The sequence below is a fragment of the Colius striatus genome, chromosome 3 (genome assembly GCF_028858725.1).
Source record: "Colius striatus isolate bColStr4 chromosome 3, bColStr4.1.hap1, whole genome shotgun sequence".
NCBI classification, from domain to species: domain Eukaryota; kingdom Metazoa; phylum Chordata; class Aves; order Coliiformes; family Coliidae; genus Colius; species Colius striatus.
The window spans coordinates 21629923-21645952 of NC_084761.1; the positions used below are offsets into that span (position 1 = coordinate 21629923).

A 16030-nucleotide genomic window follows, 5' to 3' on the forward strand; every position below is an offset into this window, starting at 1 on the left:
TTTGTAAGATTCAAAAATACTCTGCTTCATCTTTCCATTCAAAAATCTGTTTCTGTCAGTGCAGCATTTCAGACATTCATTTAAGCCCTTTTTCTGCTGTCATCCTGCATGCAGAGTGACAGAAGCCCTCAACTGGTGACAAATTCCCTGGTCTGGGTGCCCCAGGGAGGCATGCTACAGATATCCAAGACAATTCTGCGTGCCAAGCTACCTGGTGCCCGTGACTCCGATATAACCTACACCATCATCAAGGACCAGCCAAGATATGGTAAGTATGTATGGAGTTTTGTTGTCAAAAAGCTGCTGTAGGGTATGTTGCTTTTCACCTCATGTGCCCCAAGGACTCCATTGACTAAATAAAAGTGCAAGGTTCTGGTTGCTTCTGGGGAAAAGGATGTTCTTATATACCTATGAGAATGTGATTCTTCCATGGTATTTTGGCCCCAACAAACAGCATTTGAGGGAATATTTCCTTATAACACTATATGGAATAAATACTGGTAACCTCATCGGTTTTCCAATTCAAATGGGCATGCAGAGTGATGAAGCACTATTATCCTGCCTAGTAATCTGAACTTCTGCAACTGTTTCTCTAGTGGTAGTAAAATTCTGGTGGATTTACAGCCTTGTGAATGCAGAATCTGAGTCACTGCCAAAAAGATAATATTCTGCAATGAATGACTGCTTTGAAAGGAGCATAGAGTAGTCTCTGCCTCTAGAAACCACTGAGCAAAAGTCTACCTTGAAGATTTGGAGAACTCCCTAAATTCCATGACATTTGATTTAGTTTCTAGTAACGGAGGAGCTAATTGACTCAGAAATTGGTGACATTTGCATCCATTTATAATTCTTGTCTCCAAATTTCTTTTGAGAGGTTTTGATCTCAAGTCTCAGAGTAACAGCTTTCACAAGCAACCCCATGTGTAGGACTGCAGTTTGTAGAATATCTTCTGGACCCAGGCCAAGGAGGAATGTGGAAGGCACTGGGATTTGTAGCACACATAGAAACTGAGAGAAACTGGATGGACAAAAGAAGACTTCATATGCAAAGGGAAAAAATATGGACAGAAAAGAGAAATGTTATTTTCCTGCTCAGCATCACCATTTTCTTCACTTAGAACCATGTATTTAAATAATATGTTTTGCACTTTTATGAAATTATATTATTGCTTTTAATTTGCTAAGCTGGATAAAATGACAGGATTCCTTTAACAACATCAGTGGTGGCTGTTTGCCTTTTGCTGTAAGGGTACTCTGGTTTCCATAACAGCTGCCAGCACTTGATGGAAACATAGATTATGTTATTTTTGCAATTTGGAAGAGAAGTAATTAATTTGTATTCCCCCTTCAGTTTTCTGCAGATGAAGGACTGTCTTCTCATTTTTAATAAGCATTTACATGAAAACAAGAATTTTTCCCTTGAGGAGCTTATCTCCTGCTGCCTAACCCTAACTAGAATTTATAATCCTGTATTTGTATCACCGTAATTATCTCTACTGTAATTAATTGCAATAACACAAATGGGTTTATAGCTGCAGGTGAAGAGTAAGCAGTAGAAATCAATGATTTTCAAAATTCCATCTAAAATATTCTTTCACAGAAAGGGAGGAAAAAAAGTAAGACAGAAAAAATGTAGAAAATGGGTCTTGAATCAAGTAGGGCTTATCTGCCTATCTAGTAGAAAAGTTATTCATACCTGTAGAAAATATGTAATTTGATTTTTAAGTAGGAAAGAAAACCACTTTAGAATTAGCTGTTACATTTCTGTTGCACAACTACGTGGACAAAGAAGGTTTCATGCCTTTTATTTGAAGACTCTGAAACCAAGCAAAGGGGGTATAATTAGAGAAGGAAGATCCAGATCCCCTCCTTCTGCAAGGCTTCATTTGTTTCTGTACTATTGGGCACCAAAGAACGGTTGGTCTTTCTAAAGATCTGTATGCAAGACCTCCTATTTGGTCCCTAGAAATAGAACCAGTGTCTTCCTTGGCTCTCCTCCCATCACACAGGATGCCTCAACATAGCTCTCTTATGTGGAAAAAAATACTCACTTCTATATGAGTAGGTATTGTTATATCCTAAGCTGTTCCATGTGACATACATTCTTAGAAGATGAAATTTCTAAAGCCATTGGAAAATGATCCAAGTGTCTACTCTTAAAATGAATGAGACCACAGTGCCTGAATCCTCTCAGCAGCCCTGGAAATGGCAGCTGCATATTCTCCATATGTTTAAATAAGTTACCTGAACGTGCACAAGTTGTGCATTCATGTGTGTAAGCTATCAACAAGTGCTTTCCTACTGAAGTAAAAGAAAACACTTCAAATGAAACGGTAACCATAAACTATATAAGTAAACATCACAGACTTTTCCTTTTGATGGCGCTAAATATGAATTCATAAGAAGACACATAGATGTTCATCTTGCTTCAAGCAACTGTATGTTCTAATTGTTTCTTCTCTTACTTTGGAAGGGATGAACAACTTGCAGGCCCTAACTCCTTTGGGTATGTGATTAGCATCTTCAGAAGTGACATGAAAGATTAAGGTGGTAAAGTCCCGTGAGCAAATGCATAGGATTAGGAATGTAATTAGGTCACTGATAAGGGAATATTAGCATAAAGTTTGATGGTAAAATGGAAGTGTGATATTTCAGCTTGCTGAATTATTTTTTTTTGTTACTCCAACTGTTTGAGGGTGGTTTTGGGAAATGAGCTGGGAGAGCTTATGATGGATACTTTGCATAACAGAACGATTAATGCTGTAAGAAGACCTGAAGTGATTTATAATAGATGTGGCTTCTGAATTAGTAGCCATGAGCGATACTTGCAAAGACTAGTAGAAAAGCACAATATGCAACTAACTAGTTATTTAAAGAGCAGCTAAATTATATGTAGTCAAGAACAGTAAAGACAGGGAAGACATATTCTCTATTTCACAGGTTATATGTAAACTCCAAAACAAGTAAATTACATTGTAGAATAGAAAAAAACCCCCTATTTATTTCAGTAATGTAGCTCTTTTTCAGGTTTCAATTTTGTTTATATATGTGGTTAGGAAAAATGTCCACATCAATGAAAAGGATGACCCAAGTTTTGAAACCTTTCTCTTAAAAGGTAGCGCTTGGCTTTTTGAGTAATTTTGTCTGTTGAACATAAGCAGCGACATCAAAATCCAGGTGTCTGTGAGGAAAACTGATAACCAGTGGGACATGCCCCCATCCTGCTCTTCTCTGTCACATCTGCAATGAAACCAGTGATGTTTCAGTCCAGCTGAGAATCTATTTCTAATACCAAAATCAGGAATACTTTGGACGTTAGAGGCATAAAAGCTACGTACTCTTTGGAGTAAGAACCACAAACCAGGGCATACAGGCTTCCTATACAGCCTATGATACAGAGGTCCTTTACCATATCTGTTCAAGAGCTCTTTTTCAGTTGAAGATTTCTTTTCAGAGAAATCAGCTGAGTATACGTTTTGGAAAAATAAGTCCCCAGAAGAGCTAGAAAAGAACTGACCTTGGAAAAATTAGTATGCTGTATTCTGATACTTAACTTGTACCCTTGAGGGGAAGATGGATAGTCTGCTGCAATGTTTTTTAACCCTGACTGTGTCTCACCTCTCTTGTCACTTCACAGGAGCTCCAGAAAGTGAGATATGTCCTTGGCATCTGTTTTTCTGCTCAGTTTATGAAGTGGGCACATTTCAAGGTTGTAATGGGCTGATCAGTGAGCAGAACGACATTTTAGGAGTTTAAATTACAGATCCTGTTCTTTTCTTGACCATCTATTTCTTCTGTGTACTTGCATGAGTTACTTCATCCACCCTTTCCCAAAGCAGGAAATAAAATTTCCCTGTCAGTGAGGTGTTGCAAGGTCCATTAGTTGTTTTTAGAGCTCTACTACTGTTTCTGTTAGATGAAAAAACACCCAAGACTGGGTGTACATTTGTCTTGGATGCTCAATAGTTGGTGAAAAGGCATCTCTTCCTCCTTATTTTCTCACAAGTTGTGCCCTGGCTGTTCATCTTTGCTTTTCACAGGTGAAGTGGTGCTTCTCGTCCCAATGCCAGCAGACAGCCCAGCAGACTCATGGCAGCTTTTGCCTGATGGAAGAGCAGCCTCACCTACAACCTCTTTTACCCAGCATGACATCAACGAAGGCATCGTGTGGTACAGGCATTCTGGATCTGAAGTAGAGAGCGACTCCTTCCAGTTCCAGGTACTCCTCCTCATGTTCATGAGCAGGTCTCACAGCAGTCTTGCTGGCAATTTTCTCTGAGATTACTTAGTCTACTATTCCCCGTTTCTTGTGACCCAAAGTTTTAATAGATAGGCATACATGAATACATGCATGCACCCCACAAATACATGTATAATATGATTTGTGTTTACATACAGACTTAGGTGTATATTAGGTGCATGTCGCTTGCCTGGGGATGAATATGCATGTGCTTATGTGTCAGGCTGGATGCAACCCATCATTGTGTTCCTGGGAGACTTACTCAGACACAAGAGAGCTTTTGCTTGCATGGGGATCCCCAAGTTTTTAATCTGTGGCAGTGGAGCCAGCCAGCCAGCTACTCATGGTGTTGAACTGCATGCAATGGCATTAACCTTCTGATTGTCAAAGCACCAGCCATGTTGGAGATCTGGATAAAATTGTCTTTCAAGTAGCATCTAACATTTAAGATATTATATTAATAGCTGGCCTGATTTTCTGTAGAACAATTCCATGCTAGGGAGGAAAGGGTTTTGTAGAAAAATAATGATGTTGTCCTAGTGATCCTAGAGATCAAGAGTCTCCAGAGTGAATGTGCAAACAGATCTGCACTTCTAACTCCCACAGGAGGAAACTAGCAGTCTTGTAACTGTCCCATCAGGATGACATAGTGTGTCCACAGCCTGATTCATGCTGTGACAGTAATGCCTCCTCCATTGCCTGTTTTGCCTGTGGGGGCAGGATTGTAGCCTGAGGACACACTACTGATGTACTCAGGCTTGCTTTTGCAAGTTGGTGGTATCTAACTTGTAACATCAAACCTGCAGTACTGACATATACAGCAAATAATAATAAAATTTTAAAAATTACAAGGACCAGGACCAGGAAATGGGGTTTTTTTGCTGGTAGTCCTTAGAATAGGTAACAGAGGATAACTCCCACCCATCTTGTAACTTACTGCCTCCTTTCCACCATTCTTTGAGATGGGACTGGTCCCAGGGAACAAGGGAAAAAGTGAGGAGGTGGGTCCAGGTAGCCATGCATTTGACTGTCCTGGAAATCCTCCATCTGGGTGCTGAATACCCATGAGGAGATCCTTACAGAGGTCCTCTGCCCCTTCCTCTCCTAAGGCATCCCTGTGATCCAGAACTCAGTGAAAGAATTTCCCAGTGTAAGGTGTGTAGCTCATATCCTGGCTGTTTTGATGCCCCATTTGCTGTTCAGACAGGAGGTTTGACCCTTTGATATGACGTGGCAAATACGCTAGCCTTTCGTAAAACATGGAATATTTGGTCCAAGTGCAAAATGTGACAAGTGCCTTTTTAAAAATTGTTTTGCAAGCTCCAAACCCAACTACCTCTCCTACTTTCTGCAGTCCTCAAGCTAACAATTCTGTTCTTGCTACAGAGTACTTCTTGCAAACAGAAGAAAAGGTGCGAATACTCCCCAGCAGATGTAATGCTAAAATAAATCCCACTTCCTCCCAGGTCTAACAGCCATAACATTCCTCAGACAGGTCCTTGCTCTTTACTTGGAAGGTTTAACAGCTTCCCATAATGCTAAGCCTACGTGAACACTTGCATGCAGTATTTGTTACATCTGGTTTCCAAGTCAGCAGCTATTACTGTAACACCAGAGAGGCAATTAAGGTAATTTCTAAAGTAATTAACATAAGTGATAATGAGGCGTTTGTGAGCGTCAATGTTGAACAAGCTAATCTTTAGCTTAATTGCTACATTCCTCTCACAGAGTATGCATTTTGTTAAATGTTTGGGTTTAGTGTCTTGGAGCAATAGCAGTAATTGTGTGGAGAGCCCTACTGAGAAAGGAAGCCATGCCTGTCTGGGTCACATCAGGAGACTGTAACACATCTGTCTGGGCCATGAAGCGTGGATTGGGGCATCTCAGAAAGGGCTAGCGTAACATTTTCATCAGTGTTTTGGCAATTACCATTCAGATTACAGCAACTTAGAACAAGTCCAACAAAGGGCTACAATAATTTCATTTGTTTCAGCAGAATGTGCGTTTTTATGCATTTTCTTGACATTAAGCTTGTGCTGAGGTCCATTCTTGCTCACAAAGTGCTCTATTAAGTTCAAGTGCCAACTTCCAGCACTAAAAGATAAAATTGTAACTAAGTATAACAAAGAATGGGGTTGTATTTCCTTGAGTGCTGGCCTTATCTCAGGATTGCTGTGAACACTTGCAGGCTTATCTCTAGGGGATGGTTTTGGTCCTTGGAATTTTTACAAATTTAATATTTTGTACTGTATATTCAATATATTGTACTTTACTGCAGCTTTGCTATTTCCAGTTAGATACTGTTAGTGACTTCACTTTGGTGTCTCAGTGACATTTGGAAAAATTTTATGGGTCCCTGTGAAACGTGAGCACAGCGTGTCCTGGAAGATGTTGAAATGGCAGGGAATCACTGCCAAGCCAGTGCCACTGTTAAAAGACCAGTTTTTTTCACCTTGTCAGCACAATTGATGGTCATTTTGAGGGTGGGAGGAAGGTTTAAAAACCCATTATTTTTTATGTTCCTGTGATGAAAAATTCCACTAAGCTCTACAGATGGTTGGAGTAACATTTGGCAAAACTATGGCAGTGAGAGGGAGAAGCAGGAATGAATAGCAGGTAGGGAACTGACAAACAGGTGTCTTTCTAAATGTTAATAAAGAAGTAAACCATTTCTAGTTTATAAGGACAATAATGGAGAAACAGGTTACTATTTCAAGGCCATAGTTCCCATCAGCTACAGTTCAGGTATGCTTTAGATTGTTATCTGCTGGAAAGGTGTGTGTTTGCCTTTCCAGACCAGGAGGAAAGGGGAAGGAAAGTATAAAACTAGTCCAGAAATGCAGTAGGGTCCTCTGTCAGATATCTGTTCATGTGATCTTTCCATCCCAGGTGTCCAGCTCTGTGAGTCCTCAAACCAGCTTGGAAAACCATGTGTTCAACGTTGCTGTTCTCCCACAGACACCCAGAGCACCTCAGCTTTCCCTCGGCTCCTCTTTGCACATGGCTGTAAGTGTGAAGCGACGCTGGCAACAGATGGTTTTTGTGTCCCTTCTCTCTGTGCAGCAGGGCACAAGCCCCACGGCCTCGCATAGAGCAGTAGCCACTCGGTGTCAATTCCTGTACTTGCTATTGTACTTGATTCAAAGATTGACCTAAATCTACAGAACAGGGTGTATGCACCAGATAGATAACTGGAGTAGAAATGGAATAAAAAGACAAGTTGGCAGAGTAAATTGCAGAGAAGCAGAAGGAAATACCCATAAAAAGTTGAAAAACTCAGTTTTAAAAGTGATGAATGCATAGATGGGAAAGGAGATGGAGAGAGAGAAGAAAAAATATGTTTAATGTCTTTTTATGGAATTCTTACACTTTCCTGAGAGGCCATTAGGTATGACAGGAGTGAAAAACTGTGGGTTCGAGAGACTGTAATGAATAGATCTTGCCAGTAATTCCACTGTAAACTTTATCAGAACTGTAGTGCACTGACATTAGAAAGTTTTCATCCGTCATTCTGACATCAGGAACACAGACTATAATGTATGTGAATAATATTCAGACAAACCCATTATATCTGCACCCGTGGAACTGAGCTACCTGTGCCTGCAGCATCAACTCTGGGAGTGACCATTTTAATAAGAGAGGTCTCTCTAATGTAGTTATTTCATAGAATCATAGAATGGTAGGGGTTGGAAGAGACCTTTAGAGATCATCTAGTTCAACCCCCCTGCAGAAGCAGGGTCACCTAGATCAGGTCACATAGGAACGTGTCCAGATGGATCTTGAAGACTTCCAAGGAAGGAGACTCCACAACCCCTCTGGGCAGCCTGTGCCAGGGCTCCCTCACCTGAACAGTGAAATAGTTTCTTCTTATGTTTAAGTGGAACTTTTTGTGTTCCAGCTTCATCCCATTACCCCTTGTCCTGTTACTATCTACTATAGAAAAAAAGGATGTCCCAACCTCCTGACACCCACCCTTTAGATATTTATAAATGTTTATAAGATCTCCCCTCAGTCTCCTCTTCTCCAGACTAAACAGCCCCAGTTCCCACAGCCTTTCCTCATATGAAAGATGTTCCAGTCCCCTGATCATCTTAGTGGCCCCGCACTGGACTCTCTCCAGCAGTTCCCTGTCCCTCTTGAGCTGAGGAGCCCAGAACTGGACACAGGACTCCAGATGAGGCCTCACAAGGGCAGAGTAGAGAGAGAGAAGAACTTCCCTCGACCTGCTGGCCACACTCTTCTTGATGCATCCCAGGATGCCATTGGCCTTCTTGGCCATGAGGGCACATTGCTGGCTCATGTTTAGCTTATTATCAATCAGGACTCCCAGGTCTCTCTCTGCAGAGCTGCTCTCCAGCAGTTTGACCCCCATTTCCCTGTTGTTTTAATTGAAAATATGAACTTGAAGTGTAAAGTTGGTTTTGTGAGCTCTCAGGCTTTGGTGCACATCTTCTCCATTTTTCTCCATCATGTATGTGGGTGAAGTCCAGCTTTCCCATCTACTTCTCCTGTTGTCTCCTTTTCTATGATTCTGTAGGAAGGGATCCCGAGTACATGAGCTAAAGGGGAGATTGTGGGCTCTGCACCCAGGTCACCTGTTGGGATGTATAGAGAGCCAGGGAGCTTGATTTAGGTATCACCTTGGCCTCGTAGCTTTATGGGGCTTTTAGAGGGGAACAAGGATCATAATTCTCTGAGCAGCAGTCCTGAGCAGAGACACGGCATGCTGTGATGAAAAAGCAGAGATGAGGCCAACCCTTCAGATAGGAGCTGCCTGCAGGGAGAGGGAGAGCTGGGTCTACAAACCTGAACATAGCGTGCATTCATCTTTGACATTATTCATTCCTGATTATTTATTTAGATCGTGTCAGGTGCCAGCAGTATGCTCAGCATTATCAAACAGAAATCCTGTATCTCTGGGCACTTTCTGACAGACAAAAGCACACTGAGAGGCTCATGCAGTGCAGGAGATCAGATATGGCAGACCTCCCAGAGGCAGTGGGTCCCTGGGAGGAGCCGCCTAAGGAGGGTCAAAGGACTTGTAAGCCAGCACAACCTGTCAGGAATGGGACCAGGAAAGGCCATGGCAAGTGGTAGGAGAGGGATTAGAGAAAAGTCCATGGCACAGTGGCCTTGTCAGGGTTTAAAATAGTGGTGACCTTTCACAGGCAATAATAAAATATGCTCTGAGTGCTGCTTGGAGCAATAGCCAGCAATGTATCTTTCTGCTCTTGACTTTTTGTTGTTGTCATTATTGACAAAATTGATGTGAGAGATGTCTGGCTGAGCCATGCAGTGCTGGATTTTATAGCTAATTACACACCACAAAATTCAATAGTGCCATAAAAAATGTTTTATTGAAGGGTGCCTCGCAACCTGCAAGTCTTATCTTTGGGGTAGACAAATAGGCCTTGGAGGCAACTATGAAGCAGCCATAACCTTAAATCTTTTCATCGTAAAATTGCACTTCCTTGCGTCAATGTGATTGAGTTCTGTTCATCCATCTTCAAACTCATTCAGAATTAGTCTGGTTTCTCTGCTGAAGATCAAGCACAAAATGTTAATTCTTCCCATACCTCCAGCCTTGTCTTTGAGTGTCCTCCCGAGAAAGGTCAGAAAAAGTTTGGTGACTCTTTGGCAGTTAAACTGGATGTAACGTCTGTATTGCTTTTTCTCCAATCAAGTTACCTGTTCCCTCCATATTAGTAAATGGAGCCTGAGCTTCACTGTAGCTGAATGCAAACTGAGATTTGGTTTGTGAAGTACAGAGAATTTTGTAAGCATAGAGAGGTGCACCTCCCTTCCCAAAGCAGCTGTATGAAAAGGACATCACTGTTCATTTTAAGCCTGCCCTTTGCATACAGATCTGTATATAGCAGTGCTAAGAAAAAGAAACTTTGTGGATTTTGGTTTCAGGTTGATGTGAAAGTGTCACATATCTACCTGACAAGGTTTATTTACTACTTCGTAACAGTTATTCGTAGGTTGTGTTTTCTCATCTGAGTTGTTTGGGTGAAAAACACTGGAGAGAGATGAGCTGGGGCTTCAGTGGCACTTTTGGTGTTCTGAGCTGTTGTCAGGAAGCCTCATCTTGCCGGTGACCAGGCCCATGTCAGTCAGTGACCCAAGGCCAGCAGAATGAGACACAGGGTGGCCTTACAGATGTATATCCAGCACGATTCAGTGGGCTGCATTTGATTTGTGGCCAGTGGAAATCTGTATTTTGTTCCTAAAATTGATTATTTCATGTTCCAAAGAAGAGGATTTAATTGCCTCTATCATTAATTTAGCCTGTTCTCTCCATATTTAGTTCGTGATTATGAAATGAGCTGGATGTGTTTCGTACCCAGATGAACTATTTAGTTTGGTGATTTCTCATAGCTGTTAATTCTGCAGGATTATGATTGATGAACGCATGCAAGTGAACTACTTTTGTGCACTGAAGTCTGTTCATGCAGCACCATAATTCCTGTAACACACTGCCCGCCTTGCCTGATGATAATCTTGCAATGAAAGGATCAGAACATTTTTAGACAGATTTAACACAAAAGATAAAGCTTTGATTCATCTATGTTCCAATGGAAATGGCTGAGTCATTTTCAGGATTTCTTTAAAGGGCAAATCCAGTCTAGCCATACCAGACTGTACCATAAAACTATGTAGATGATGAATTTTATCTTCATCCAAGGAGTTTTTGATCAAATTATGTTTTCTTTTATCTCTTCTTGATTGCTATAGGTTAAAAAAGAAACTCTCCACCTGTGAGTGTGGAGGTTCTACATCTGCAGGCGATAGAGTGAACTAAAAACACCACCACTTTCCTGGACAGCCTGAAAGTGGGGATAAACTCATAGTTGTATGAAGGAGGAAGTGTTTTTTTCATAGGTTTATGAGCCCCTTCTGATTTGCCAAAAAAGAACTTAACAGAGGTGGGCCTGTATAGAGTTTTCTTGTGTTGAGCATGATAGTGCTGAGCTTCTGCTTTACACATTCGGTTTTGTTTACAGGTGAGCTGAAAGTGAGTTTAGGTGGCCTGTAAGGCTCTAGCAAATTTTCCTCATTTATCAAGCTTTACTGTCCTCTGTAATCTCCTCCCCAAAGTCCCTATTCTGTACAAGTTTGGGAGATGTGGTAAAGGTTTGGCTCATGCAGCACTTGTCAGTTTTAGGTCTAAGAACTAGGCCTTTAAATTCAAAGACTTTCTTACATTTAACTAGAGCAAAGCAAATTCTCTTTCAATGCATTTTTTGGTGAATCTTCCCATATCTCTGACCCTGATGCTCATGGTCTAATGTGTTTATTGAGGTGCTGGAGGACCGTGTGACAGTGATTGAGCCCCATCACCTCTCCTTTGTAGACCCGGAGATTCCCAGTGAGAAAATCCTGTTCAACGTGACTGTCCCGCTTCTTCCTGGCCAAGGCAAGTGTACCTATTGGGAATGTGGCAGCTTACTGCCATTCTTTCTGAGCACATCTAATTTTTCCCTCAGGGTATTATTCTGTGGAGGCATCTGTTAATCTGTTTGGTCTCCTTCATCAGCTTTCAAACACCTAGTTTCTTAACTGGATTTCTTTGGCTTATTTAGGAGTGAGACGCAGAGCTCAGACAGTTTTCTTACTAGTGTCTGGAATATATTGAAATGTCATACCCCAGAGCTTTCTGCTTTCCACCTCTCTAGTGAGAAGTATTTGAAGAAATGTCAAAGTGAGGAATCTGTGTTTAATTTCTCATGTCCCAAGAACTCATCCTCAGTGCAGTTACAGCCATCTGACTCATTCAGGAACCACTGAAGATGTAAAAAGAAGTATCTGGGCAGAGAAGCAGCAGCTGTGGCCTTTGATATCTTGTTTTAAAAACAGAATGGATTCCTCCTGCTAATACTGAGTTCCTTGCTTCTTTAGGTATCGTGGAACACAGAGACAGGCCTCTCTCCCCTGTCAGGTATTTCACCCAAGCAGATATAAACCATGGCAAGATTGCTTATCGTCCGCCAACTGCAGCTCCTCACTTGAGAGAGATCATTGCATTCTCCTTTGTGGGTAAGGATCTGAATGTTCTTTGTAGTGTTGTGGCACACTGGTAGAGGCAACTGGACTGCTGATTTTCCTCCAGTCCTGGAATGACTTCCTGGTTCTGTCCATACTTGTGAGAGTGTGAGGCCTGAATGACACAAAGAAAGTAGGAATCTGCCTTGAGGATTATACCGAGAGTGCACCCATTCCTTGTGACCTCACCAAGGTTTTCCCCTGTGGTTTAGTACAGCAACAATTAGTGAATTAGGGGGATATGACAGTATTCACTGCAGCATTAAGCATTGCCAATACTAGTACTGTATGCTGTACTGGGCAAACTACTGGTCTGCTCTCTGGTTGGGAACTGTTGCTCCTCCCAGGCTTGGGGACCTTTGATGCACAGGAGATTTAGTCCTTGAGATTGAGACTAGAATTGATAAGTATAAACTGGATCAATCTAGCCAGGATATCAGAAGATTTCTACCATCAGAGGAGTAACAGTCTGGAGCAGGAGGTAGAGAGGCAAAACCAGGACAAACATAAAGCATGTTTGACCAGTTGATGCACAAGGTTGAGTGATGAAGTCACAGTATATGGTAGATGCAGTTCCATGCATCACCATGGTCTCTGCTGACATCAAGAGGAGTTTGGAGAAGGGGTAGTGTCTCTCATTACCTGAAGTAAAGGCAAGGAAAGAGTGTTTTTTCTTGGTGAGGAAAGGCTCTAGTTTGGTTAATGTCAGCATTTGCATTCTCCACAAGTTGTTCCAGTCCACGTCAGTATGTGCTTTCCCATCCCGATCACAATTGACTCTGCACTTCTGTTTGTCCCTTCAGGTCTCCCAGAGTCAGTGAACTTCCGATTCACAGGTATGTGAACCATTTGCTCGTTCCTAGCCAAAGTGATTTTTACCCCTGTGCCCCTCACGTTGCCTGTTACTCCTTGTCCTTTCTTCTGCTGTAAGCACACTTATGGGCACTCGGGGGTTTATGGAAATGTTTGTCCCTGGGGAATATTAATTAATCTGTATCTCAGTGGTGTTTTATACAGGCTAAGCTGCAACTTGGTAGAGACATCCTTTTCTAGTAGCTGACTGGAATCTGTCCTAAGAGCCTGACTCAATTCTTTTCCCCTGGTGTGAACAAGAACATCCAAGTTTCACTCTGTGTTTTTTTGGGGTAGGGGGTGGGTTGATGTAACATAGAATCATTTCTGCAACTAAGTTACTGATGATGAACTGCTTGCTTGTTTAACACATCTTCTTTCCATGTGCTTTCTAGGATAGGTATGCGAAGTGACTCATCAGCAAGGAGAAGTCAATGTTCTGACTTATGAGTGCGTCTGATAGATAGATGAAAAATAGTATCATGCACACACACAGGCTTTAACAAGTTACATTTTTCTTGCTAGGAATTGAATTAGGGGCAAAGGTTGGCAGATGTGAATTGTGTGTGTATATCCATAGACAAAGGTGTAGATGGATAAGCTGGGAGAGAAGTCAGCAATCTGGGGTGATGATTTTGTACAGAAAGGTGAATTCTTCAAGTGAGTTCCTGAAAACACATCCCTACGCTCAGGTGTGTTTTTATCTGTGCCTAGTGTCTGGTGGAGAACACACAACCCCAGAGATGGTGTTTGTCATTCATTTGCTCTCTGAGGAGCAGCAGCCTCCAGTCTTCCAGATTGCAGCTCCCTTCCTGGAGGTCAGCCAGGGGGGCAAAGCCACCATTGGTGAGTACAAGGGAAGGGATGGGGTGTGGAGCGGAGCCTGAGGCATGGTGTTTATTGCCAGGAAGCCACGTGGATGAAGCAGAGAGGTTTGGTCTCACCTCTGTTCATTTAGCTAAGGAGCTATTCTTGTGTAGGTGTAGCAGCAGCCACTGAGAGAACTGTGCAGTGGTGCCTCAGAAAAGTATCTGGGGATATGGCAATAATCCTCCAGTGTATGGCAGGTCTGTTCCTTGGCTGAGGCAGGATCAGAGCCCTGCTGCTCCTCTACTTTTATCCTACTCTACAGTTGCTGAACTATTGGTTAGTGGTGTGATCTGGTACACTGTTTAGGAAAATCACTTTCAGCTTGTGTCAGGAGGTCCTCTGGGGTTTTTGTAGATACCTTCTGGCTATATGAACATGTGCACATCTCTCATAAGCTGAGAGTTTGCATAGCTGTCATTTGTGAATCACACTAGCAGTAAGTTCTCTGATACAGCCTCTGATCTGAGCATCATCAGGGGATTAATTATTCCCATGAAACCGGCAAGCTTTTGGGCTAGGGCAGCTACAGAATTATTTTACTTTTCATATCCTAACTCAGTTACAGCTTTTTGACTCCATTCACAAGAGCACATCACAACACTTAAGGGATATTCTCAGAGTAGTCTGAGAAGGCTGAAGCCAAGCTCTCTTTCCCTGGCACAGGGATCCAGTTAGCTGTGAGTGACACGGACACGGCTCCTGAAGGTCTTTTCTTTGAGCTTGTGAAACCTCCTCATCATGGCATCGTGCTCAAGTACAACACAGGTGTGCAGGAGCACATGAGAGCAGGTGAGTTGAGCAGAGGTCTTTCTCAGCAAGGGAGAGGGATCAGCATGTGCCTGTCCACAAAGCTGATTCGGTAGACCAGGAGAAGAGAGATGTCTCTGACATATGGCTGCATCCACAAGTGTGGGAGTTTTGTGCCTGGAGGTGTGTGACTGCAGGAGAGAGTGCGTGAAGGACATTTTCACACTTGTTTAGTTCCTGGCAGAGTCAGCCTGTTTCCTGTACTAGGTAAGTGTGGGCTAGCTGACAGCCACTCTGTTGTGAAAGCTGTAACCAGCTGGTAATCAAAAGGGTTGTTTACATGCAAAGTTATGTCTGAAGTAATTTAATGAAGTAATAGAGTGAACGTTTCTACTGAAGTCCGTGAAACCTGTTATGATCCAGCAGTCGAAAGCTCCTGTTGAGTTTTACTGTTGATTTTGGTGACAACGGTTTCCAGTGTGTGATCAGATCAACAAATATTATCTGTAGGAAAGCAGTGCAAGTAGAAGATGTGGAGATGGAAGCCTTATCTAGCTATGACAGGCATGAGCTTACAAAGCAGATGAAAGAGAGGAGAATCTGTGCACTCCTTGAGAATTCTGAAGAGTCACTGTTTCTGTGTGAAACTGTGAAGGTTACAGCTTTTCCTCTGCCCTGCATATGTACTAACTCCTCCATAAAAGTCTTCATAACTCACATCCCTGTAAGGATGGTATTAAATGCCAGTTTAGTACCAAGAAAAGTGTGTCCAACAGGTCGAGGGAGGTTCTTTTCCCCCTCTACTCTGCCCTAGTGACGCCTCATCTGGAGTCCTGTGTCCAGTTCTGGGCTCCTCAGCTCAAAAGGGACAGAGAACTGCTGGAGAGAGTCCAGTGCAGGGCCACCAAGATGATCAGGGGACTGGAGCATCTTTCATATGAAGAAAGGCTGTGGGAACTGGGCTGTTTAGTCTGGAGAAGAGAAGACTGAGGGGAGATTTTATTAACATTTACAACTATCTAAAGGGTGGCTGTCAGGACAGGACAAGGGGTAATGGGATGAAGCTGGAACACAAAAAGTTCCACTTAAACATAAGAAAAAACTATTTCACTGTTCAGGTGAGGGAGCCCTGGCACAGGCTGCCCAGAGGGGTTGTAGAGTCTCCTTCCTTGGATGTCTTCAAGATCCACCTGGACATGTTCCTATGCAACCTCTAGGTGAACCTGCTCTGCAGGAGGGTTGGACTAGATGATCTCTAAAGGTCCCTTCAAATCC

At 42.5% G+C, this 16030-nt stretch overlaps 1 protein-coding gene across 1 annotated transcript in view; it reads left to right on the forward strand.

Moving 5' to 3' along the window:
• Positions 1–16030, forward strand: part of FRAS1 (Fraser extracellular matrix complex subunit 1) — a 173793-nt gene that overhangs the window by 120402 nt on the left and 37361 nt on the right. Inside the window, exons 29-36 of the mRNA XM_061992064.1 lie at positions 115–268; positions 4041–4219; positions 7130–7246; positions 11546–11660; positions 12143–12280; positions 13090–13122; positions 13853–13984; positions 14672–14797. Of these exons, the coding sequence (XP_061848048.1) occupies positions 115–268; positions 4041–4219; positions 7130–7246; positions 11546–11660; positions 12143–12280; positions 13090–13122; positions 13853–13984; positions 14672–14797 (994 nt within the window). The remainder of the gene's footprint in view (positions 1–114; positions 269–4040; positions 4220–7129; positions 7247–11545; positions 11661–12142; positions 12281–13089; positions 13123–13852; positions 13985–14671; positions 14798–16030) is intronic.